Below are 24,943 nucleotides of genomic sequence, written 5' to 3' on the forward strand. Positions count from 1 at the left end.
GGCGCCGGGGGCGGGGCCCGCGCCACGTGACGAGCGAGCGGCGCCGTCACCGCGCGGGCCCGTAGGTCACGTGGCGCGCGCGCCCCTCCCGGCCCCCCGCCCCGGTCACGTGGCGGCCGCTCCCCCCGTCGCCATGGCGGCGGCGGCGGGCGGAGGGGGCAGTGACGCGGCGGCAACAGCGGCACGGTCGCCATCCCCCCCTCCTCCCCCGTGCCCGGCCCGTCCCTCGCCGTCACCCGTAGTCCCGCTCGTCGCTGGCCGTCGAGCCCCGGCGGCCCCGTTCCCGCTGCGCTCTCGGTCGGCGGCGGCGCGGCCGCGCTGCGGGGGAGGGGCGTCCCCGGCCCGGCCCGCGCGGCGGGAGGGAGGGAGGAGGGGCGGCGCGCGCGTCACGGCGTCACGTGGCCGCGGGGGCAGGGGCGGGCGCGCGCCTGACGCGGCTTCCTCCTCCTCCTCCCCCCTCCCCCTCCTCCTCGTCCCGCGCGCGCCGCGTGACGCAGCGCCGGGCGGGCGCGCGCCCGTCTCCCGCCCCGCCCTCCCGCGCGTCACGTGACCGCGGATCCTGGAGGTGGCGGCGGGAGAGGGACCGGGAGAGCGGGAGAGCGGTGAGGGACCGGGACAGGGACAGGGACAGAGACAGAGGGCACCGCGGGCCAGGGGCCGGGCGGTGCTTCCTGGGTGAACGTCTCCCCGCGCCGGCGCCGCCCCGCGCGGTAAGGGGTCAGGGGGTCTGTGCCGCGGCCCCCTCGGGGCTCTCGGCTCCCGCCCCTGCCCTGCCCTGCCCGCGGTCCCGGGAGGAGCTGGGGGGTTCCCTCTCGGCTCTTGCGGTCCTTCGCCTCGCTCCGTGTGTCGGAGAGAAAGTAACACCCTTGTGGTGGTTCAGCCCCAGCCGGTAACTCGTGGGCGCACAGCCCTCCCCAGCAGCCGAGTAGGGGAGAGAATCGAGAGGGTAAAAGTGACAATTATGGCTTTTAAGATGTCTTGAGAATTTTGAAGAAGTAACTTTCAGTTTCTCTGGTTAAGTGCGTCTCTTCCCTTTTCCTAGTTCCTGGTGAGAACGTTCACTTTTCTCGTAAGGAAACGTGAGGTTCCACATGACAGGCTTTTCTGGGAGGGAGTTACTTAATTTATGGGATTGCACATTAAACGTTACTTAGAAATTCAGGAGCTTGGGTATGCGGTGTAACAAGTTTGGGGTTTTGTTAAGCAACGTGCAACTTTAAACTCAACAAGTGATTATTTTTAAAGTATGTGCCCTTTAGAAAAAAATATATGAGGTTGCACCTTTGATAGGTATTCAGTCACCGGGTTTCACTCTGCGTACGTCTCCTGTATGGTGGAAAAGAGGAACCACGGAGAAAATAGTTTATAGTTGTATCAAAGTGCACAAATGCAGGTATTTCTAAATTTGGTATTAGTTGAGGATAATACTCCTTAAATTTAGTTTTGAGGGAGAAGATGATGTAGGTGTAAAATACAAATGCTAAACGTTTTCCTTGAAAAACTTAACTTCAAGTCAAGGGTGCGTGCTGTGAGGGGAAGTGTGTTTTTCTATAAATCAAGGCTTTTTCCCTAGTTAGAACTTGTTTCACAGGTGGCTGTAAATACAGTTTTAGGTTTTTTGTAAGTGTGTATCTGAAATGAACAAAAATTTCTCATAAATGAAGCAGAGATTTAATTTTGCAGCCCTTGGGCCTTTTTGAAAAACTGAAACCTGATGATTTTTGAGTGGGAAAACATTCAGTGTTTCTTTAAGTACATGAACTAATCAAGAACTTTATTTTTGGCAGATACAGCTAAAAACTGAAGCTATAACATACCCATGAGTGAGCAGCACTAGTTGTGTATATCAATGGCCTCTGTGCCAGTAATTCCAGACTCTTACAATCATGTGTTGGCAGAGTTGGAATGTTTGGATCCATTGCTTTCTGCACTCAGACTGGATTCCAGTCGTCTGAAGGTGAGTTTGTGGTGATTGTTGGGTTTGTTTTGTTTTGTTTTTTTTAAATTCAAATAATGACCTTATTTGGTTAATTATGTGATTAAACCATAGGACTCATTGTTTTTGGGGGTGTGCATTCTATCTTATAGGAGGGACCACTTTTTGAAGAAAAAGTGAAGACAAAGGAGGCTATTACTCTTTGTGTGTTTTCTGATGCAGCTGTGGGGTTCATAACACAGCCTGATGTGGTTGCTGCCTTACACTGTTTGCTCCAATTGCAGGATGTACCATTTTAATGTCCTTGCTGCCCGTGTTTCAGGAGGGTGCACACAGCTGGCAAACACTGAAGCCTTTAAAGAAATAATAATACAAGAAAAAAAAATGCTGTGATTAGAACTTACCAGCAGGCAGGTTGTGCATTATGATTTTTATTCCTTCAGTGCACGTGTATAGATGTGTCGAAGAGATGGCTGGCTCTGGGTACTTCAGGAGGAGGGCTGAACCTTATCCAGAAAGATGGTTGGAAGCAAAGACTCTTTCTCACTCATAAGGTAAGAGTAAAGAACGCTAAAGGAAGATTTATGAAAATGTGGCTAGGAAAGAGACATTAAATTAATGTTGCTGCTCTGTTTAAAATAGATTGTGGTTCTGGAGTGTATTACCAGAGTGTGTGGTGTAATAGATTTCATTAGGTGTGAAAGAAATTACCTAAGACATTTGTTTTTCAAATTCTTATTTTTAACAGCAGCAACAAAGTCGCCTGAATACTTTAGAATTAGAAGAAAACTTTGAATATGAAACCAGAAAAACTCACATGTAGATAAGTCCCGTTCTTTGAATGTCTAAACCACAATATACTGGAATAAGCGAAGAGAAGATAGGCTGACCAGCTTTTGCTGGAAGAGATGATGGAACAGGGATTGCTGCTTCTACAGCAGATGTTGTTTCCTGGGAGCCACTGGTGCTTCCAGTGTAACATGAATGCATCCATTTTTTCAAGGTTGGGAGCATCTCAGTTCTGGCAAAACAACTCCCAAAGGTGCAAGGACAGGAGACTGATGCTTCTGTGTTTTCCAAATCGGAGAACGCACTGCAGTCATTGCTCTTGACGTTCTCATGTTTTCAGCTGCATCCTTTTGGATGCAGTGCTTGCAAACAAAAGCTCAGTGCTTGCAAACAAAACCCAACCACATCACAAGAGAGTGGTAGCATCTGCTGATATGAATCTGGTTTATGTCTTAAAGATAATTAAGCTGCACATTGGTAAAGGCAGTAAAGGAAGAACTTTTACCTGCACTCACTCCCGTATTTCCTTTCAGGAAGGTGCCATTTCCCGGGTGGCCTGTTGTTTGCATGATGAAGACTATGTTGCTGTTGCCACCAGGTGAGTGATGCACCTACAAACCTGAGTGCTGGATAAATATCTCTAAGTAGCTTCTAAGTTTCAGACTTAGATGCCTGCTGAGAACTTGGAGGGGCCAGGGAATTAACTGATAGAGGGCCCTATAGAATGATTCTCTACACAGACAGTTTACTTAACTTTTTTTTTCCTGGAATAATTGTTCCAGAATAAATGTTATTTCTGTAACAGAACATTTATGGGAGAGCTCATACATGTGAAGTTATGATGATAAATGTCTCTCTGAGACCTTTCAGCATCAGAAGAAGCATCTTCAGTAACTTGGCAGAGTGACATTGCTAGTTAATGCCACTTACATTGCTTTAAATCCATTTAAACTTAAGTATATTTTTCCTCATCTGCACTAGCAATTCTAGTAATTGTGAGATTAACCCTCCAAAGCTGCTGAAGCATTGTAATGCAACGAAGGACACTTCTTCAGAATTAAGTGTGAGATGCTTCTTGAAAGCATGCAGCCTCCCAACAGAACCTGCCCTGAGGTTGTGCTGCTTCGCTCGTGTTTTCTGTTTCTTTGGAAAAAAGCAACTTTATCACTGGTAAAATATTACAAGACTTATTCTCAAATTGCATTTTCTTTTTTAAATTGTTGTAGCCAAGGCCTTGTAGTAGTCTGGGAGCTGAATCAGGAACGTCGTGGGAAGCCAGAACGGATTTATGTTTCCTCTGAGCATAAGGGCAGAAAAGTCACAGCTCTCTGTTGGGATACTGCTGCCCTTCGAGTTTTTGTAGGAGATCATGTGGGAAAAGTATCAGCCATCAAGATTAACACATCCAAGCAAGGGAAGGTAAAATGTTGCATACTTTGATTGAGATTAATCCACAGGGGGTGATGTGTGAAATCTTTTTGTTTATTTTAGTAAAGTAGAACTGGGCAGGACTTGCCAGCTGATGAAGTTCTGGTAGCTTTGACTATTGGGATGATGAACTAGTCTCTTGAGACAACATGAATTTTCCCCATCCTCCTTCTGTCTATTTTAGTAATGGAACAGGAAAATGCTTTCAAATGTTCAGAGTTAAAAACTGAACGAGCTGTTTCTGCTGGGAATTTACAAGTATCCAAGTTATGGGTCTTGGTGTTTCTGAGCCTGGATTCCTTAAGAGTCCAGCTACAGGTTGAGCTTTTTGTTTTAGTCCTCAGCTCAGCTGATGGTCTGAGAAGGGGCAGTCCCAAACTCAGAGTTTGCTTGTCCCTGTCTGGATACTCTCGTTCTTAAAGATAGAGATTAGATAAAATAAATGGCAGGTGAACATCAACCCTACATCCATTACATTTTGGGCAAAGGGCAAACATGTTAATGGTAGCAGCCTGATTTCTAGCCCTTGAGTGTTCTTTAGGTTTTGCCACTACTGGGTCCTTTCCTTCTCCTTTTAGTCCATAAAGAGGAGCAGAACCTGGGAATCGTTGTGCTCCTCCAGGTCCTTTCTAGCCCTCATGGAAGATTTTGATAGAAAACTGGCTTAAATGTAGCAAGATTGTTCATTGTATTTACAGAAAGAGGGAAAAATCAGCTATGAAAAGAGAGAAAGGGAGAGGAGAGAAGGGCAAGGCCCACAGAAATGGGTCTGGTTAAGGGCTGCCTGTTAAAGGAATGGCATTGTTGGATCTCTCATGTAGTTCACTTTGTTACGTTCCTAACAAGGAGAACAACTTTAAGATGGCAAAAATGGCAAATGGCTTCTAGAAAACCTGAGTGCACTTCCCAGTAGTGTTTTATTCGTAAGAAGTCTGAGAGTGTTTGCCACCAGTGCAAACTGAGACACTTGTGTGATAAATAGTATTGGGGTAATTTGCTGCAGGGTAATAGAGAAAGTGAGTTTATATAAACAACCTAAATCCAATAAAAGTTGGTTTTTTGTATCAGTTAAGCCCTCAGGTCTGTTTGCATAAAACTGTTTGCTGGCTCAAAGTATGTGTGGGGAGAATTGCAGAAAAAGCACAAAGCCTAGAATGGCAAGAATAAAAAGCCTCTCTTAGTGTTACAGAAAAAAAACACTATAAAGAAATGTCAGGATGCTACAGGAATAAGATTTTTTTTTTTTCTTAAATCTTCAGTAATGTTTTGGGAAAAGGAGGATTTAGACTTTTGTACCTCTGAGTATTGAAGCCTTGTTTTGTAAAGGACAGAGAAGAAGGGAAGTGCTTATGCTATGCATTCGTAGCGTACATGATTCTCTTCTGAATTCTGCAATTTTAACTTAATGAAATAGTGTTTACTTTGAACTGAAGACCAGTATGTGTTTTTTTCTTTCTTTAGGCTGCTGCTACTTTTGTCATGTTTCCTGTTCAGATTATAACAACTGTAGATTCTCGGGTTGTTCAGCTTGATTACTTGGATGGAAGGCTGCTCATATCTTCACTTACTCGCACTTATTTGTGTGATACTGAGAGGCAAGTTGTATTTTATTTGTGAAGTACTGGACGTTACAGAGTCACACACAGTTTCTGAAATGACAGCTGGAAACCATGCAGTCGCATTTTCCTGCTCAAAGCAGAGTCAGTGTGGATTTTGTGGGACTGTATCCAGTTAGGTTTTGAGGATGGAAACTGCACAAGCTCTCTGGGCAACCTTTGCCAGCATTCCACCACCCTCACAGTAACAAAGAATGGGAGAAAAAGAGAATCCTCTCATGTTGAAATGGGATTTCCTGGATTTCCATTTTTGCCTGTTGCCTCTTGTCCGTTCACTGGGCATCACTGAGAGCAGTCTGGCTCTGTCTTCTTTACTCCCCCATCAGGTATTTGTACATGTGGGATCAGATGAGTTCCCTCTGAGCCTCCTCTGTTCCAGGCTGAGCAGCCCAGCTCTCTCAGCCTCTTACAGGGCAGATGCTGCAGTCCCTTGTGGGCCACTGCTGGGTTTGCTCCAGTGCATTGCTGTCTCTTGTACTGTGGAGCCAGCTGGCCTCTGCTGGTGTGTGGGGTTATTCCTTCCCATGGGCAGGACATTGCATTCCTTGATGTCTGTTTACCTAGCCCATGCTCCCTCAGTTTGTCTGTGGAGATGTTGGCAGGGGCAGTGTCAAAAGCCTTAGTCAGGTAAAGATAAACAACATCCGTTGCTCTCCTCTCATCTCTCAAGGCAGTTGTTCTGTTGTACAGGGCTGTTAACATGATTTCCCTTTTATAAATTCATGCTGACTTTTCATAATCACCATCTTATCTTTCATGTAATTGGAAATGGTTTCTGGGAACGTTTGCACCATTACCTTCCCATCACCAGGTTGACTGACTGGTTCTGCTGAAAAAAACCCACCTTTGTAGTCTAAGCATTCATTTAAACTAATGAATATTTCTGCACCCTGTCTTTTATAAACTTCATGCAGACTTTATAATAGTCATTACAGATTTTTTTTTTTTTTAAGCACCAAAAGCAATTTGGTATTTTTGCTCTTGAAGAAAAACATAAAATTAATTAAAACCTTTTTTAATACTGCCTTAACAAGTATGTTGTTTTTCCACTAGAGAGAAGTTTTGGAAAATTGGTAATAAAGAGAGAGATGGAGAATTTGGAGCATGTTTCTTCCCTGTTGGAAAAAACAGTGGGAATCAGCAGCCATTAATATACTGTGCTCGACCTGGCTCAAGGATGTGGGAGGTGAACTTTGATGGAGAAGTGCAAAGCACACATCAGTTCAAGCAGCTGCTCTCATCACCACCTCTTCCTGTTGTTACTCTCAGGTAGAAACATGAATGTTATCACAGATAAACTTGCTTGGGACTTGCAGATGAGCTGGAAAGAACTGCATGAATGCTGAGAAAATTAAACTCCTACTGCAGTCAAATGTTAATCCTAGTTATTATCCTAATACATTCTTCTCTAATAACTAAAGCCAGTAGATGAGTTATCAAAAATGCCAAAACGTTGATTCTGCAGGTGTGTCTGTGTGACCCCAGTGAATGCTGCTGTCATAAGAGTATGTTTGTTTAAGCCAACTGTGTCTTTACAGGGTTAAGAATATTGTACAAAGAAACTTATGTTCTTGTAGTTAATGCTTTTAATGGATAACAATTTCACTTTACAGGCAGGATCCTCATTACACTGGTTCCAGCTGCTCTCCACAATCTTTATCTTTCCCCAAGCTACTGTATTTGACGTGAGTATTTGACAGCATGACTTCCAGTGACAAAGTAGACTTCAAAAAATTGTATATTCTTCTATTTTATATTACCAGCTTTGGCTTCTTGTGTGAGAATTTTCCAAATATCATGCTAAACTGTTTCACTTTTTGCTTGCTGTACTTAAGCCAATGCCATCCCTGCATGTCTTATTTTTTTTAATTTTACCACAGTCGACTGTTGCTCCATTAGTGTCTGCTTTGCTTGCAGTGAGCACTGTGTGGTGACCTGGACAGAAAGAGGCATTTATATTTTTCTTCCCCAAAGCGTTCAAGTCTTACTCTGGAGTGAAGTGAAAGGTAAACCTTACAAAACTTTGCATTGTAATATTGTCTGTTACACTGGTCACGTTTGAAGTCTTTGCCTAACATGGAGCCTTTTCAAGCTCACTTTCTGAAGCTGGGTTGCAGAACATTTATCAGAAGACTTTCCATGTTATCTCAGGTATAGCCTTGAATATTAACCCTTTCCCTGCCTCTTCTAGCCAACCCCTCCCTCCATATTTCTGAGAACATGCTTGTTGAGAAACAAAATGTGATGTAGAGTGAATCTTAAAATACAGTAATTAAAGTACAGGTGATTAACTTCCAGCATCGTTTCCTTTTTTCTCTTTATTCAGATTCATTGTCAGGTGTCCTGTGAGATATAATCTGGCTGCTGAAAGCTTAAAACCTGTTTTTTATTAAGACTTACCTGAATTGCATCCAAGGAATATGTATTTGGCAAATGAGTGAACCCTCATAAACAGTTATGTGTCTGGTTATAAGCACAGTCCTGCAGCAGTCAGTCTGTATCAGTCAGTCTTTTCCTTCCCCTTCTCTCCCTCCGTTTTGGTGTTAAGTCTCCAGTGCCTTTGTCATGGAGTGTTTGCATACAGTATAACTATTGCACTTGAAAACTGCCCAAAGGCCAAAGTGTTTTTCTACCAATGAATGTTTTCCTTGTGTTTAAAAGCTAACAATGGTGTATTTCTCATCTTTATCAGGTTTAGTTTTTTATCTCCCCTCAGAGCAAAAGGAAACTTTTTGCTAACTTTAGTGTACTTTTTGAGTATTTTCTAGAAATGGTACTCTGGAAAGTTTTGATGCTTTGGATGCTAGGTCAGCACTCTTCTGTGTTTGTTTTCCCCATACCACTTGTGCTGTGGGTATATTAGGCTTTTGCAGTCAGATGGAAAATACACTTTCACCTTCTTTCAGGAACAGAAAGGAATGTTGGCTAGCAATTTCAGTCCTTTAGGTATTTCTGTGCATCTGGTTTTGCAGATATTCAGGATATTGCAGTTTACAAGAGCGAGTTGTTCTGTCTGCATACAAATGGAAAAGTTGTGCACCTGTCCCTTCTGCTGGTCGACCGCTGCGTGGAGCGTCTGATGAGAAGAGGGTTCTGGACCCTTGCTGCCAGGGTCTCTTGTCTCTTCCAAAATTCAATTATTTCTTGCAGAGTAAGTAAACATCTCTTTGTAAATGTTCAGTGCAACTTCACTGTCTTTCCTGTCCCCCTTCCATTAAGTTTTATAGATTACTGAGAATCATTTTGTTGGAGTTTTTAAAGTCATCTAAGTATTGTACTTTTAGGATGAATATTAGCCTGCATATATGGCACTTTTTGCTTTTCGTGTGTGCATTAGAAATAATAATGCTTCTGTGTCACTGTGTACTTCTAGGCAAGAAAAAATTTGCCTCTAGACAAGCTAGAGCACTTGAAGTCTCAACTGGATGCCTCAACCCAACAAGATCTCACTATGCAAATGGAAGAACTGATTTCCAAGTTGGAACCTCTAGATTCTGCGTGCAGCAGTAGAAGGAGCAGTATCTCATCTCATGTAAGTGTATTGGTAGGGCTAAAAATGTTATCTACAGGTTTTATCTTTATGGCTTAAGATCACCTTGTTGGTCTCTTTGAAGATGAGGCTTTCATTTTTACCATGTCTATTAGAGTTTATAATGCTACTTTCTAAAATTAGGTGGGGTGAAGAGGTGTGAAACACCATTACTTGCATTTTGTAAGCTCTCAGACTTCTGCCTCTTTTCCATATTATTTTGGGGCTAGTGACTGAGATGCAAAAAAAAGATTGATATGAAGAGGGCTTTCTCTACAGCTGAGCTTGGTGTCTTAGCATGCTTCAATAAAGATCATCTTGGTTGTAACTGTAGTTTTATGTGGTGAAAACTGAATGTCTGAATGTTTAGAACTGTCTTAGCCCTGTTGAAAAAATTGTCTTACTGTATGAAGCTTAAGCAGAAAGTTCTAAGGAAAAAATCAAAACATATTTCTAATACTCTTACACAGCATATTTCTAATACTTTTTTACATGTACAACTGCTTTGCATTGCCTTGGCTTCCCAGCAGCTTTTCAAGAAAGGGGAAATACTTCATAGTTAATACAGTATCAGCTGCTGCTTTTGCTTTAACAATGTTTAAAAAGTAAGGTCTAAAAAGCCAAGTAATGTAAATACCATCTCGATGTGGTATTTTTTCATTAGCTAATGGGAAGGTAAATGCTGTAGACCGACCACGAGCAAAAGAATGTGTGTGTGTCCTGGAACTAAACAGTTCTGCATGGTCTGTGCTGCCTGGGTGTGGCTAACCAGCAAAAAGAGCACAGACTCTTGGGCATGCAGGCAAGAAGGGGTGAAGTGACAGTCTTAGCCGCAGGACTAAAGCTGAGATGGCTTTTGCCTTGTGCTGAGCACACCAGTTGTTTCACCGACTGCCTTCCCAAAAGCAATTGCAGCATACGCGTCTTTTTCAAGTCACTGAACTGCACGCTTCTTGGCACCTGTGTCCTCTTCCATTCTGGACGGGTAAAAAATACATTGGTAAGGATTTTGCAAACAGTGAATTATGAAGTGCTATGATGTTATTTGTGTGGGTATGGTTGGATGAGTTCATTGCAAGGTGTTAATAAGGAAGTACAACTCGCATGATGTCGTAACTCCTCTGCCCTTGTCTGACAGGAAAGCTTCAGTGTTTTGGACTCTGGAATATACCGTGTTATCAGTCGGAGAGGCAGTCAGTCAGATGAAGATTCGTGTTCTCTCCACAGTCAAACGTTCTCAGAAGATGAGAGACTTAAAGAATTTCCTGCACACCAGGAAGATGAGCAAGTAGACCTTGGTACTTGTTTCTTAATGAAAATATGGGGGGTCCATGTGATTTTTTTATTTGTTCTATAAGAATTCAGTTGGGTTGGCTCTGTGCTTTCACTTTATGCTATCAAGTTAGTCATTATTAAGTCTTCTAATTTGACCGGTGGGAACAATCACCCCACCTTCCAGTCAAAATCCTTTTTGAAACACTGAGCTGAAAAGCTGGCTCCATAGAAATCCAAGCTTAAAAGCAAACAAAGCAGAAGATCCAGAGGGCTTTTACCAGGCTAGGAGTTCACTCCAGCTTCCCCCACTTCCACGTGTAATTCAGCACTAATGCTAGGATTCCTTCATGTCTATGCCAGTGTTAATTGAGCTTCAAAGAAGATTTGTTTGCTGCCGATATCCTTCCATAATATTTGTCCTAGGAAAGAATTTCTTAATCTTGGCTCTGGTTTTATATTTCTTCAGGGAAAGCAATAGGCTTCTGATTAGTGTTCTTAATGTGCTTGCAGGGTTTCATTTGTACAGGGGATCATCTCTTACATGTGTAAACATTCGTGTAGCCCATCCAGGGAGTTTTTTTTATTTCCTGACAAATGTGTGTCACTGGAGTAAAGCTGGAGTGAGACAGTAAAGAGTTCTCTCTACTGGTTGGGATTGAGAGGGAATGCAAAAACCTGGGATGATGAGGAGCTGGGTTAGTTCCACATATGGTAGACAGACTTCCCAAGTAAATGGCTGCTTTTTAGCTTTTGCAGAGAGTAGATGCCAGAGGAGGATGGAGAGAACTTGGATGCTTTGTGGAAAAAATACGCAGTGGGGAGGGAGAGTATAAAAATTGGTGTTTATTCTCCTACTTGTCATGAGTATGACTTGTCATTAGTAGCTGACTAAGCTACAATCACCGGACAAACAAGTGAGAAAACTTGGGAGTGTATCATTTCCAATATTAAAACTTGCAAATGAAGGGACTTAGTTCTCGACTGTCAGAAGATAGAAGAATTCTCTGTTCCACAAGAGATAACAAATTGTTGCTGATTTCCAAGTAGAGACATTTTAGATGTTTATTGAAACACGTGTACTTGATTTGGTATTTTAAAGAAATGGGCTCAATGTTTCCCTGCTCGCATTGACGTAAGATGTCATAAGTTTTTAGGTTTCTAGTCTGCATAAAGAACAAAAGCAGCCTTATTTGCAAGCAACTGTAAAATCAGTCTCGACCTTTAGGCACTGTCAAGAGGGACTGTGGATTCTGATGGTAGAATTTCTGTAACAGCATAGTGTTATTTCCTCTCAACACTGTGGTTACTGCTGACTGGTGAAAAATGCAGTGTCATCCTTGCTTAAAATGGTCTTTTTTTTTTTTATTATTTACATCACTTAGATACAGTGTGTTTGTACCAGGAAATGATTAAAAAACACATTTTAGATGCTGTTAGGGATATAAGAGTGAATAGGAAATGGTCAGTGGTTCTGTATTTTCTCTGATTCCTATCAAAAGGCAGAGAGCTGTGGGCTCACTTATATTTTTAAGTTCATTCAAATTCATTCAAATAAGAGGGTGATTTATGCCTTAACCATGGCTTATGTGTGTCTCTCTGTTCACTGTGATTTAGATTTTGGACATCATGCAAGGTGAATTGATGTGAGCCACAATATTTAGTTTTCTTAGATGTATAAATGTCAGTGGATTATATCAAGATTTTGTGTCTTAAATGGACTGTAAGTCTACTTTTAGAAGATATTTTTCATACAGTTGTTGATCATTATTTGTCTTGCTACAGAGCCAAAACAATCTTAATAAAGCAAACTTACTAGGTTCAAAGTCAGTAGTAAATTGGCCCTTGAAACCTGGCTCCCCACATTCTGGAATATTAAGTAGAAAAGTATTGCATGCAGATTATCCATTAATGAATTAGTGACTTGCAGTTCATTTCACTGTTCCATTTTTTACCAGGCCACTGTTTCATGACTTTTTATTTCAATTCCATTTGTTAGACAGCGTATCTCATGCATCAGTGGTGGTTGAGGCTGACCGGAATGAGACATTTCTCCCATTCAATATTCCTTTGTCATTTCGTTCCCCATCTCCTCTCGTCCAAGCTGTCAAAGAAAGGTAAAGCATGCAGCAGGTTCACTCATCCATTGCATCTTTCCCTGTTCTGTCCTCTGAATTCTTAGCATTGTGTGGTTTAGTTCATGTTGTGTTTCTGAACTGGAACACTGGACATGCAGTCAGGTTTGCCAGGCAATTTAAATCTTGCATCTTGGCTTTAATGAAGATTCACAGCGCTGCTGTTGACTGCAGCGGAGCTGAGATTTCAACCTTGGTTTTTAAGTAGTTAATAATTGTTAAATGTCTCTAAGAATGTTTAACATTATCCTGTAAGCTGTGGTTGTGGTTTGTATGCAAAGGAAACTTACTGACTATTTCTTTTTGGGATCTTGCTTTCCTGGGACTTGCATTTCTAAAGCATGAGCGAAGGCTCCCTATGTTGCTTGCGGGCAAACATTAAAATATTCAAATCAGGTAGAAATTGCTAAAACATACTTGCAAAGTAGTCTGTCATGTCCCCCACGCACTCTTCAGTGAATTTAATCAATTCCCCAGAGGTTTATGGGATAATGGTAGATCATACCTGGTACAAGTAAATCTGGTAGCATCCATTTTATGCAGAAATCAATTTGCTATGTAAAAACTCCCAAAAATGGGAGCGTGTACAAATATAAAGGACATGGTGTTAAATACATAATTTTGATAAAAGTTCTGTATGTTAATTACTGAGCTAAAATGTCTCTGGCCCACAGCAGTGGTCTGAAAAATTGCAGTCCTGTCTTGATCACTGTGGTATGTGAATTGTGTCCTGAAACAAAACTTTGTAGCTGATACCAAAAGTGTGAGGATATCAGAATAACTATCACAAATACACATGCAGTGTTTTGAATTCTTTCCAAACCTTAATGGTTTTTAGGACTTTACTAGTAATAAGTGTTTCTGCTTATAATGAGAGCTAAGTTTTTAAGTATTCACTGCATTCAATTTAAAATTAAATTAAATACTATCATATTTACAGTTAATCTTTAAAAGTTCACCTCTAATCCTTCTAAGCATTAAAGTCCAATTGGTTTGCTACGTTTGAACCCTTTCTGTCTTCTGCAGCAACTTTTGGCTTTTGCTATACCTTGTTTTAGCAAAAGATGCCTTTTTTTTTTTTTTTTTTTCCCCTTGATGATCTTAAACTAATTCTGGACCAGAAAGCAGGAAGCTAATTTTTCTGTTCAAATCTTGATGGCATAGTTCTCTTCATGGGAGTGGTAGAAATAATTGGGTTCTGGTATTTTCATTGAGCTTTCTCTCAAATAAAATACCTAAAGGGCTGGGGCTTGATGATGTGAAAAGGACATTATTGATGAGCTTGTAATCTGAAGAATTAATTTGGAGCACTGTAAAATGGTTTCTTACCACCAAGAGGAACATAATTTCCTGAGGTGCTTTCTGTTTACAAGCTTTAAAATGCAGTGCAGTCAGTTTGCATTTATTGACATACAAATACATGTCAAAATCTATGCACTAATGTTAGTACATGATCCTGTTTCTCCAGCTGAAAAAATTCCAAGTGCTGAATACTTCAGAGCTGAAACTATGGATCATGACTAAAATACGAATTTTGAGCAGATTCTTAATGAGATTTATTCCTGTTGGTCATCACTGCTCTCATCCTTTATTCAAGAGTTCTTCAGATCATAAAGTTTTCTGAAATGATGGTGTGAGTGAAAAGAAAGTGCTTGGTTTGTTCGCCTTTGAACTTCCAGTTTTAAACGTTTGAACTTCTGATTCCCAGTGTTTCCAGCTTTGTACGCAAAACTACAGAGAAGATTGGCACACTTCATATAAGTCCTGATACCAGAGGGAGGCAAGAAGCCAAGGATGATGAGCAGCTGCCAGAGCTGACTGCTAGTCTGGTAGTGTCTCCCCAGGAAGAGAAAGAGTGAGTGCAAAATCGCGTTTTCTTAGCAATTGCATTTGCTGAGTGTCCTGAGGAGAGCAACCTAGGGAAAAACTACTGTTTCAAGCAGAATGAGGAACTCAGCATTAGGTTTTTCCAGCTGCCTTCATTACTGTAGTGGGTTTCACTGGTTCTCCCTGATGCTGGCTGTTGGATCATGCAGTCTGCACAGTGCTGCAATGACTTAAGAACATGAACATGGTGTATTCTCAGATAATGGATCTGTGATGCTCGTTGGACATGAGTCCATCAGTTCGTTTCCTGTCCTTTCTGAGTGGCGAGTAAGCACTTTTAGCTCCCTGAAGATATATTTCACTTTTGGTTTGTGTTTATGTGGGTTGTGTTTATTTGGGGTTTATTTATTTGTTTTTAATACAGAGTTAAGTTACTTCATATTCCAATGCTAATTTACCATTTTGGACTAACTTTCATACAGTAGTATGCTACTGGTTTTTATTCGGTACCTGCAGAAATCTACTGTAGTTGGAGTAGAAGCCATTACAGAAGGCCATAAAAAGAGACTGTAGTTCTTCATGCTCAGTTTATCCATAATTTCTGTTGAGCTGTTCCTTCTTTAAAAATTAAAGCTTTGTATTTAATAAAGGAATTAATGTGGAAATAATGAGAAAATCTGTGAGGAAGTCCTCACTTAAATTATTAATGATAATGTTTCGGATAAGACTGAAATGACTCTGTTTTTCTAGGTTAGAACCACAGAGCTGCCAGCTTCCTGAGGAGGACCGTCTCCGAGATCTCAAGGCTGCAACAGCAGAAGCTTTGTAAGCAGGGAGACTTTTTAGTGTATAGATATATTAGGCTTTGGTAGAAAAAAAATGACTGTTTTTTTAAATTCTGTGGGTTTTTCATTCATTATGTGCATGCAAGAGTAATGCTCTAAATGTCTATTAACATAACCTGAAAGGATTTAATATGATGAATGATTTGATTCCTCTTTTTAAAACCAAGCAAAACCCACTAAAAGCTTATTTAGGTACTCTAGCATTATCCTTTTGTCCTAACTACAAGAACAGTTTAAAAAAATCAAAGCCACCCAACAAACAAAAACCCATTGTGAAGGAAGTCTTGGGGAACTCAGAATGTACTGAGATCAAACATAGACAGTGATAAGTAGCCTTAAGTCTGTTTGATGCACTCAAAACCCCAAAATAACAACAACTGACACTAGTCAGGGGTAGGAGTATGCTTTGGGTTACACAGAGCACGTACAATGATTCGCTTGGGCATTTTACTACTGTTAAACTTGGGAAAACCTTTTCTTCTACTGCAGAGCCAAACTCCAGGATCCCCAGGTTTTATTAGAACCTCAGTGTATGAGAAGGGTTTTACAGGAATGGCTTGTCTATCTGGAAGAAAAATTCAGCAGCAAAGACCATTCTGCTTTGTCTTCCAAGAAAAGCAAGGCTGTGTGTGCTGAAGAACAGAGGGCAGCCGTGGAGGAAAACCTGCGACTGCCTCCAGCTGATGGAGACCCAGTGGACAAGGAACAAAGTAATATTTTGGAAGACTGCACTGAAAAGGAAAACACTGATGAAACTTGTGTAAGCCAAACCATGTGTGAAAATGGTACTGATTCGAGAGGACTTTTGGACGGCGGCTTTCAAGTGTCTCCCCCGTGTGTCCTAGAAACGGGTGTTCGGAAAGATCTTGTGGACTTGACAACGCTGTGTTTTGAGCTGCGTGTCTTTCCTCGTGGAAGTGGTGATGCTGAGGAGGGCTCTGATGGAAGTCTGCCTCAGGCAGCTTCATGGACCTTGGCTTGTAGGTTTATGCAAAGATACTTCTTTCTTTTGGATTTAAAAAGAGTCAAGCAGTGTATTATAACCACATATGCAGCCAGTCCTAATGTATGGGAAACGTACATCGCAGGATTGAAAGGTAACTAATGAAAGTTGTGTTGCTTCTTAAGCTGAAAGTAAGACTGCTTGGGAGGAAAAAAAAAAAGATTGAAGACACACAAATTTGTGCCTGCAAATTTTTCCTTCTGCAGGTGTGCAGAAGGTGAGTGGGAGAGGATGGTTGGTGTGTGGGAGTGTTTGTCCTGGGTTTGGGTTGTTTGGTTGATTATTTTTTCCCCCCAGGACTAATTTAGGAAGAACTGCTGATTCCTTGGAGAGACTGTTCTGCCTTCCCCCCACTTTGCAATTTTGAACCTGTTAGTTTGCATGGAACTTGTTGATTGAACTCTGGAGTGATCACGGCCTAGATCTATTTACAAACAAATATACCCGCTTCAAAGAGCAAAACCATCTTAATTAGAATCGCGTCTGTAAAAACAAGGCAAAAGTGAGGGGAGAGGCTTCAGCATTTGCACTGAAAGATTCAACTTGTAGAGGAATGTGGTTAATGTGAAACAAAACTGAATGGAGTGAATGGTTTCATGCAAAGGAGTGGCTTGTGATCACCTTGAACTTCCTTGTTCCACAGAAATGCTTTTTAATGTTTTTGATACCTCTTTGATCTTATTGAACCAGAGCTTTATGATTTCATTGGAAACAAGAACTTTTCTGTTCTCTGCATTTAGCTTCTGCTGTATATATTTAAGAGTGCATTAAAGTCTTGGTATTGATTTGGCTCCAACAGAGAATATTTAAACAACAAAATCTTGCTCTGAGGGTTGGTATCTTGCTATTTGGATTTCTGGGAATCTCTTCACTGTTTGGATTCTGAGAGCCTTAGAAGTGAAAGTAATGTATGAATTCCCAGTTTGTCCTTAGTTGGGCTGCACTTGTGCCTATAGATTAATATCTGCATTTCATCAGGGTTGAGCTTTGTGTTGAATTCTGTGTTCTATTAAGTCAGTGTTCAAGCTGCAGTTTTTATTTATTAATAGAAGAGAATTGTAATATGTAAGAACTGATGCAGATCTGTATTGTATTCAGCAAGCCATACATCCTGCTGTGGGCTTCCTTTTTTCACATGACAGAAAAATTACCTCCTCAGAAGTCTAAAGGAGAGGAAAATACATCAGGAGTATTATTCCATGCCTTAATTGTATCAAGAATTACCAAATTGCTTTATAACTGTAATTTGTTGTAAGCACAGAGTAGTGATGTTGTTTCCTGTGAATGAACAAGTAGGATCTGCTCCCTTGTTACTGCTGTTAGCTGGAGAGTTCCATGAAGGCAGTGGTAGCTGTTGTTCAGTGTAAGGACAAAAAGAGGGGGGGTAGTGGGTGGTGTATGTGTTAAGAAAAAAAGCCTTGCCCATATCTTGTAACTTGTGCACTTATTTATTTCAGAACTAACTTGTCACAGTCCGGTGGCTTTAGCAATGGAGGGTGAAGATATGTTGAAAATACTGAAGCTGCTGCATGACCTGGGGCCGTGGGATGACAGCCCGCTGTTACTAGTACATGCTCAAAGGTTTGTACCCAGATCTTCCCTTTCTTTTCCTCACAGTGGTTAACTTGCAAGCAGGAATTGGTTTGCTTAACATTTCATGAAGATTTCTGGGAATCTCTTAGAGAGATCACCTTTCATTACTGCCTTGAACTTGCAAGACGTCTTGAAAAAATGATTATTTTGCTGTTTGGTTCTGAAAATAGTTTTTATCCTCTCTTTCCAGGCTTTATGAAAAATTTGGGGAAACAGCTCTTCGGCCCTTGATCAAATTCTACCCCTTTATTTTGCCTTCTGATATTAAACAGCTTTGCAGGAATGATCCAGCTCACTTCTTAGCATATTTAGACAGTCTGGTGAAATCAAAACCAGAGGATAAAAGGTAAAGGAAATACAGCATTTTTTTCATTTTCTGCTCTCTTCATCATGTAGTTCTGTGGGTTTTTTTGGTTTTGGCTGTTGGGGTTTTTTTTAATGTTTCTGTATCTGTCTGCTTGGTGTTCTTTAGCATTAGGTTCCAATTAATTTGCCAGTTTTAGGTGGTATCAGACTGGAGTTTTTGTTAGATTAGATTCTTATTTTAAGAGGGTTTTCCTAAATAATACTTTTAATGACACTCACTTTTTGTTTCTGTCTGCAGTTCGATATACCAATGTTAGCGTTTAAAAACAAACAAACAAACAAAAACATAAACCATTTTATGCCTCTCTGCATTTCATTTTACAGCTTTGTTGTTGTTGTTTGTCCATACGCACTCTGCTTCTCCATATCTGGTGTATCTAAAACTGGTAGGATTTTTTCTGTGTGCTTTGTTTTCTAGGCCATCTCTCCTTCGATCTCTTCTGCAGCCCGAATCTCTACGGTTGGATTGGCTGTGCTTGGCAGTTTCTCATGATGCTCCACAAAGAGCAAATACTGTGGATGCAGAAGGAAATCCCAGGTAAGGTGGGTTTCACCCAAGGTTCTGAATGCCACAGAAAGCTTTAACAGATTTGCAGTCTTTTGGCTTAGATTTTGTATGACAGTTCAGATGTCACTGTCTCCTTGGAGCACGTTGCAGATTTCAGCAGAGACAACCAAAGGGTTGAATAAGTTACCTGTAATGCTTTTCAGAGTGACTGCGCATGCTGTTTCATTCATTTTTCCTCCTCTCTTTTCATATACCTGCCATAATGTTCTGAAGAAATTTAAAAATGCTTTAAAACTTAATTTCTCATCTTCTAGGCCACGATCACATTTGTTTACCTGGGGCTACAGCCAGCTCATTCTGCTTTTGATTAAACTCCCAGCTGATTTTGCTACAAAAGAGAAGATGGCTCACATCTGTAAATCACATGGGTAAGGAGAAGACTTGGTAATTCTTGATGTTTGGTGAGTTGGTATTCTGACCCCAAAAAGATGCAAATGAAAATTACCTGCCTGCTTCTTAACTGGACAGTGTTTATTTTAAAAATTTTCAGTTTTTGAGGATGAATATTGAGTGTCCAGTTTAATGTACTAAGTACCCCTTCTGGTTGAGAAGGTATTCACCATGTCCCCACTCTATTTCTGGCATTCAAGAGATGTAGTTGCTCCTGTCTTTACTGGTACTTAAATGAGCGTGTAATTGTTCTTGACTTTGGTTTAAACTGAGTATTTGATTCCTGGAAATCTTTACTCTCTTATTCAAGATTTTGGCCTGGATATCTTTTTCTCTGTCTGGAGCTGGATAGAAGAATAGAAGCCTTTACTAATATTGCTCATTTGGATGATTTGAGCCTGTTGAATGGAGAAGATGGTTAGTGATTCTTAAGCTTCTGTAATCTAGGAACTGCCTGTGTGTAGTGATTTGCCCAAAGCTGAGTTGAACTTGTAATATTTTTTTTTCTGGTAGCCCTAACTGCATATTTGAAACACATAAATGGATGTTGCGGTCCTGTATCTTCACACTGTGCTTTGTGAAATCAGTTGTGCTAAAAAAATGCTTAAAAGTTCAAGAATGTAGAGTTGTGTATCAGCTGGGAGTAAAAGCTAAACTTGGTGTTGTAGACAGAAGAATAGCAAGCCTTCCTGCACAGCACCAAACTCCCACACTGCATGTGGGCACACCCAAAGTTAGGGTGAGCAAAGCATTGCATCACAAGGCAGAATTTACAAGAAAATTCCTTGTACCCCTAAGATGGACAAAACTGTGACTCTTGACTTAATCCAAAGCCTTAAATACTGAACTATTGTGAAGCTTTGTGTGTTCACCACTAGATCTTTAAACTGGGTCAGTCAAAGCAGTGCATTTCTGTGCACAATTTGCTTGTTGATAACATTCGGTTTTCTTAAATCTCCCCAGTGTAAACCAGAACCGCTAGCCTCCCTTTTACAACAGATATAATTAAAGTAGCAGGCTTAGAGTAATCCTTGGTTTACAAATAACATAACAAACTCATTTTACATCCAGGTTGCATTCCGGAGACCATAGAAGAGTGGAAGTTTCTTCTGCATCTTGCACAAAACCACAGCGCAGCCTTGCACCACCACGGCCAACAGAACGGGAATGCCGTCAGCAATGGTGGCCCGAGCTGCCCAGACTGCATCACTGTGGAAAATGTGGCTCTGTTGCTGGCCAGGGCCATCGGCCCCAGTCGTGCCTTGCCTCTCTTGCAGGAGTGTGGCTTGACAGCAGAATTGTCTGAGAGATTTACTGGTGTCTGTGAGATACTGAGAATTGCTGAGAAGAGGCAGAGGTAAGAGATGTGTCAACGGAAGATCCCCACTCTTTGTTTTGGATCTCCTCTGTGCTTTAAACTTTCTTTTCAGTTAACAAGAGCGTGAAGTGTTTCACATTTTTACCTTGGATTTTAGGCTGAGGTGAAAGCTTTCCTATTATTTAAGAACTATGTGTTTTGCAGTGTAGGCATTCTAAAATTGAAAATAAGGAAACAGGAAATCGTACATTAAAGATGCATGTAAAGGAGATTCTCTGAAGGAGATGTGTCCTGCTGAGTCCTGCACAGACTCTGATCTCACCTATTCCTTCCAGAGAAGGCGTGCGTGGTGATCAGGATGCTACTTCTGAAATGCAGTCACATTTTTTACAAACTTTTCTTTTAAAAGCAAACTAAAACTGTTGTTCTTTCTGTTGCTAGCTTTTTTATCATTTAATCTTTGTTTTTCTCCTTTGTTTTAATTGCAGAGCGCTGATTCAGTCAATGTTGGAAAGGTGTGACCGGTTTTTGTGGTCTCAGCAAGCATAGAAAACAACTTTGGAAAACTCTGGGAACATTTTTTAATGTAATGATTGTAAATTAAAGTGCCTCTTAAACTTCACAGGCCCTTAAAGAAATGAACTTCTGTCTAAAAGTTCAGTTATACTGAGCCAGTCTCCATCTGGCAGGTATCTGAACAGGAACTGGTGACAATTCTTCCTTATTCCTTTGGAGATGAGTTTTGAACTCTAGAACTTAAGTTAAAACAATCCAGTATTTATCTTGAAATTAGGCTCACAGATTTCCAAGATGAAAATTCCTGAATTTATTTTCTGAGTCTGTGACTTAAGTGTTTAGGGATATGAGCCCCTAAGTATTAAATTATGGTATATAAAATTTTTTTGTTTCTTTGTTTGCAAACATGAGAAACCATTCCTGGGGAATATCTAAGCCCATACTTGTTTAACTTTCCTGTAAATTGCATTGACCTTTACTGTTGTTGTAGAAGTGTTTGTTATGGTACCCTTTGTTTCCCCCCCCCCTTAAATTATACAGACAGGTCTATTTGAAATACAATAATTGAGCCAAGTCTTAAAATGGGAGGGAAATACTTTTCAGTAGTGGATTAATGGTTAAAAATACTGTTGAACAGAAAAACTGTTAAACTACAAGCATGATATTTCTATATTGCCCATATCTGTTTGTGCAATATGACTGTAGACATCAGTTGTGATATTCCAACAAACCTCAGGCCAGTGGAATCAGAATCAGAGTCATTTAAGTTGGAAAACATCCTAAAGATCCAATGTTAGCCTAACACTGCCAAGTCCACCACTAAACCATGTCTGTTAAGTGCCACATATAAACAACTTTAAAATGCCTCAGTACGGATGGTGATTCAACCTGGCAGTCTGTTCTAGTACCTGACAACCCTTTTGGTGAAGAAATTTTCCTAATATCCAAATAAAATGTCTCCTGGTGCAATTTGAGGCCATTTCCTCTTGTCCTATCACTTTTGACTTGGGAAAAAGGAACTTACCCCCACCTGGCTCCAGCCTCATTTCAGGTAGTCGTAGAGAGTGATGAGGTCTTCTCTGAGCCTCCTTTTCTCCAGGCTAAAGAACTCCACCTCCCTCAGCTGCTCCTCATAGGACTTGTGCTCCAAATGCTTCATCAGCTCTGTTGCCCTTCTCTGGCCTCGCTCCAGCACCTCAGTTTCTTGTAGTGAGGGGCCCAGAACTGGACACTCCCTCGTCCCGCCTTAGACACGCTTCTTGTCTTTCTCTTCCTCATCTTGTTCCTTGGTAGCATTCCTTCTGGAAACGTTCCAAGGCTTATGAACAGCTTTGACTCATTTATATCAAGCAATGTGCCTGTTATGGCTGTTTTCTGAGTACATTTTCTACAGATAAAATGTTCTTTACCTTGCTACAATCTTTGTCCATTGGAACTCTTGGCAAGAAATATTAAACAACATTTTTAGAAAGCCTTGTACAAAGGTACTAACAGGCCAAAGGCACCATCAAACCATGTCAAAAGTGCTAAAAAGCTATGCTGAAATCCATATAATATGTATCTTAAGACATCAATGCCCATTGGCCTTCTTGGCCCTCAGGGCACAGTGCTGGCTCGTGTTCAGCCAGCTGTCGACCAGCAGCCCCAGGTCCTTTGCTGCTGGGGAGCTTTCCAGCTGCTCTGCCCCCAGCCTGTAGTGCCATGTGGGGTTGTTGTGACCCAAGAGCAGGACCCAGCACTTGGCCTTGTTGAACCTCATCCAGCTGGCCTCAAACCATCGATCCAGCCTATCCAGATCCCTCTGCAGAGCCTTCCTGCCCTCCAGCTGATCAATACTCCCACCCAACTTGTCTGCAAACTGAGGGTACCCTCCATCCCCTTAGCCAGGTCATTGATAAAGACATTAAACAGGACTGACTCCAGTACTGAGCCCTGGGGAACACCACTTGGGACTGGCCACCAGCTGGATTTAACGCCATTTAACTCCATTTCCTTCCCTTCTCTGGGCCCAACCATCCAGCCAGTTTTTTGTCCACTGAGCAGTGCACCTGTCCAAATCATGAGCAGACAATTTTTCCAGGAGAACGCTGTGGGAAACTGCGTCAAAAGGTTTTACTGAAGTCCAGGTCAACTTTGGTAATTCAACAGTTAATTCTGACATTTTGGAAAGTGAGAGGACCACATGTCTTCTTTTAATATTTTTAAAAGCTGAAGGTTTAGATGGGTATTTTTAGATGGATGCTGTCAAGAAAGATGTCTTTTACATACCTGGTAGAATATGAAGAATAATAAAATTACTCGGATTTTATATCTCACAGAACTGTGCCTTGTACCAGCACTCTGCATTTAATGCACCTTTGATTAAGTTTCTTTTTAGGCTTCTGGTTTTGACTCTCATCACTGCCAGACTCATATTTTTAGCAGAGGGCAAACAGTATCTGGTCAGTATTTGATTTTCACACATGTCATTTAAGGAAAAAGTTAATGCATTCTTTGGAACTAAATTTTATTAACATTGATAATGTTGTTATGAAATTACTTGAAAATATTTCTTTATAAAGCACCTTTATAATGCTTTTCATCAAAATAGGAGTTAATAATACAGCTTTCAGCTTTTTGAGAGATCCAGTCTGATTATTTCATCTTGATGTCAATAAAGATTTCAGTGTGGAGGGTAGGTTATTTCACTAGACAAAGTGAAGTTACAGGGAGCCAATTAGTGTCAGGCTTTCATCCATTAATAGTGCTGCTTGTGGAAAAGCCAATTCAGAACTATTTCTCAGAAAGAAAACTTTAAGTCTTTTGGGGTTTAGATTGTGACACTGGAAATAGAAGGATCTGTGCCATCAGAAACATCCCATGCCCTTACAGTAAGACTTAGAATGGATGCCAGGCACCTGCCAGATGTTGTTGGTGACTGTTCTCTTCCCTGCCAGGTGAGGTGCTGCTATCTCAGTGCCTGTCCTGTTTACTTAACACAGTTCATGCAGCTGTAGCTGAGTGCTCCTACTGCCTTCCTTACAGGAATTCCTGGCTTTCTGAGAATGTACCTGGCTTATCTCCATATGTAATGGTTCCATTTGCTCCTTGTATTTTGTGTACACATCAGTCTTTTGCTTACTTCTGTGGGGGTTTTATATACTTGGTTAAAACTTTGAGTGTGGGTTGGGGTTTTTTGGTTTTTTTACAATAAACCAATACTTTTCTGGTTAGAGCCAATTTTTGTGTCAGAGTGGTCATACAGGTAACAGAATGGGAAGAGTTTCTTCAAATTTCATGTCTAAAGTGAGCTTGTGTTGATGATTTCCACTAACTTGGCTGTCAATAAAGAGTTTACTCTCCAAAGAAGAGTTGGAGAATCACTTTTTCCTATTCTGGATGAGCTTGTTTTCATCTCATATGGGTAAGGTGAAGGGACTGTGAAATTAAATGGTCTTCTGTTCAGAAGTTGCAGCTGCACAGAGCAAAGGCCTTCCTCCTAAAGCTGTGGCCCCTAAACCAGCTTCTGTCAGCCAGCTGAGCACACACCACTGATGGCTCGAGCCGGTCTGTGCTGGGGCAGATGAGCTGTAGCTCATCCTTGGCTTTTGTGGGTGACTGATGGTGGAAGAAGGCCTTAAAAAGCAGAGATGAATAAAGGGGGCTTTGCCTGGAGCAGCTTTAAATAGAAACTGTGGTGGTGGTGGTTTCCTTTTTTTGAAAGAGAAAAGCATCGTACCCTCCTCAAACATTATTTCACTATTAGAATCATCATCAAAACGTCTGGGCCAAATAAATTTTATTTCAGATAAATATCTGCATTTTCAATCTGT

The 24,943-nt window shown here is 41.1% G+C and overlaps 1 protein-coding gene across 3 annotated transcripts; it reads left to right on the forward strand.

The window, feature by feature from the left end:
• The first annotated feature begins 546 nt into the window (after window positions 1-546).
• Window positions 547-24,923, forward strand: HPS5 (HPS5 biogenesis of lysosomal organelles complex 2 subunit 2). 3 transcript variants are annotated; one of them, XM_050335834.1, is made up of 23 exons: window positions 547-602; window positions 1,788-1,957; window positions 2,380-2,490; window positions 3,259-3,323; window positions 3,952-4,144; window positions 5,615-5,752; window positions 6,827-7,038; window positions 7,383-7,454; window positions 7,687-7,775; window positions 8,742-8,920; window positions 9,143-9,301; window positions 10,437-10,596; window positions 12,570-12,687; window positions 14,414-14,560; window positions 15,283-15,357; window positions 15,867-16,474; window positions 17,838-17,961; window positions 18,164-18,319; window positions 18,758-18,877; window positions 19,162-19,275; window positions 19,608-19,714; window positions 20,369-20,654; window positions 21,104-22,100. In XM_050335834.1, the coding sequence occupies exons 2-23, from the start codon at window positions 1,850-1,852 to the stop codon at window positions 21,162-21,164; spliced, it is 3,402 nt and encodes a 1,133-aa protein (XP_050191791.1). In that variant the 5' UTR covers window positions 547-602; window positions 1,788-1,849; the 3' UTR covers window positions 21,165-22,100. The 3 variants fall into 3 exon arrangements, 2 of the variants coding, with proteins under 2 accessions (XP_050191791.1, XP_050191792.1); XM_050335835.1 differs by lacking the exon at window positions 547-602 and adding an exon at window positions 641-946; XR_007631467.1 differs by lacking the exons at window positions 547-602; window positions 19,608-19,714 and having other exon boundaries at window positions 639-1,957; window positions 21,104-24,923.
• Window positions 24,924-24,943: the final 20 nt, after the last annotated feature.

This window comes from Myiozetetes cayanensis, unplaced genomic scaffold (genome assembly GCF_022539395.1).
Source record: "Myiozetetes cayanensis isolate MyiCay16 unplaced genomic scaffold, myiCay2020 scf6-25, whole genome shotgun sequence".
NCBI lineage: Eukaryota > Metazoa > Chordata > Aves > Passeriformes > Tyrannidae > Myiozetetes > Myiozetetes cayanensis.

Excerpts from the sequence above, each read along its gene's own strand:
- HPS5 (XM_050335834.1), top strand. The coding sequence starts at position 1,850 with ATGGCCTCTGTGCCAGTAATTCCAGACTCTTACAATCATGTGTTGGCA. Across the intron at positions 2,491-3,258 it reads GACTCTTTCTCACTCATAAG|GAAGGTGCCATTTCCCGGGT; the intron begins GTAAGAGTAAAG and ends ATTTCCTTTCAG. Across the intron at positions 15,358-15,866 it reads GCTGCAACAGCAGAAGCTTT|AGCCAAACTCCAGGATCCCC; the intron begins GTAAGCAGGGAG and ends CTTCTACTGCAG.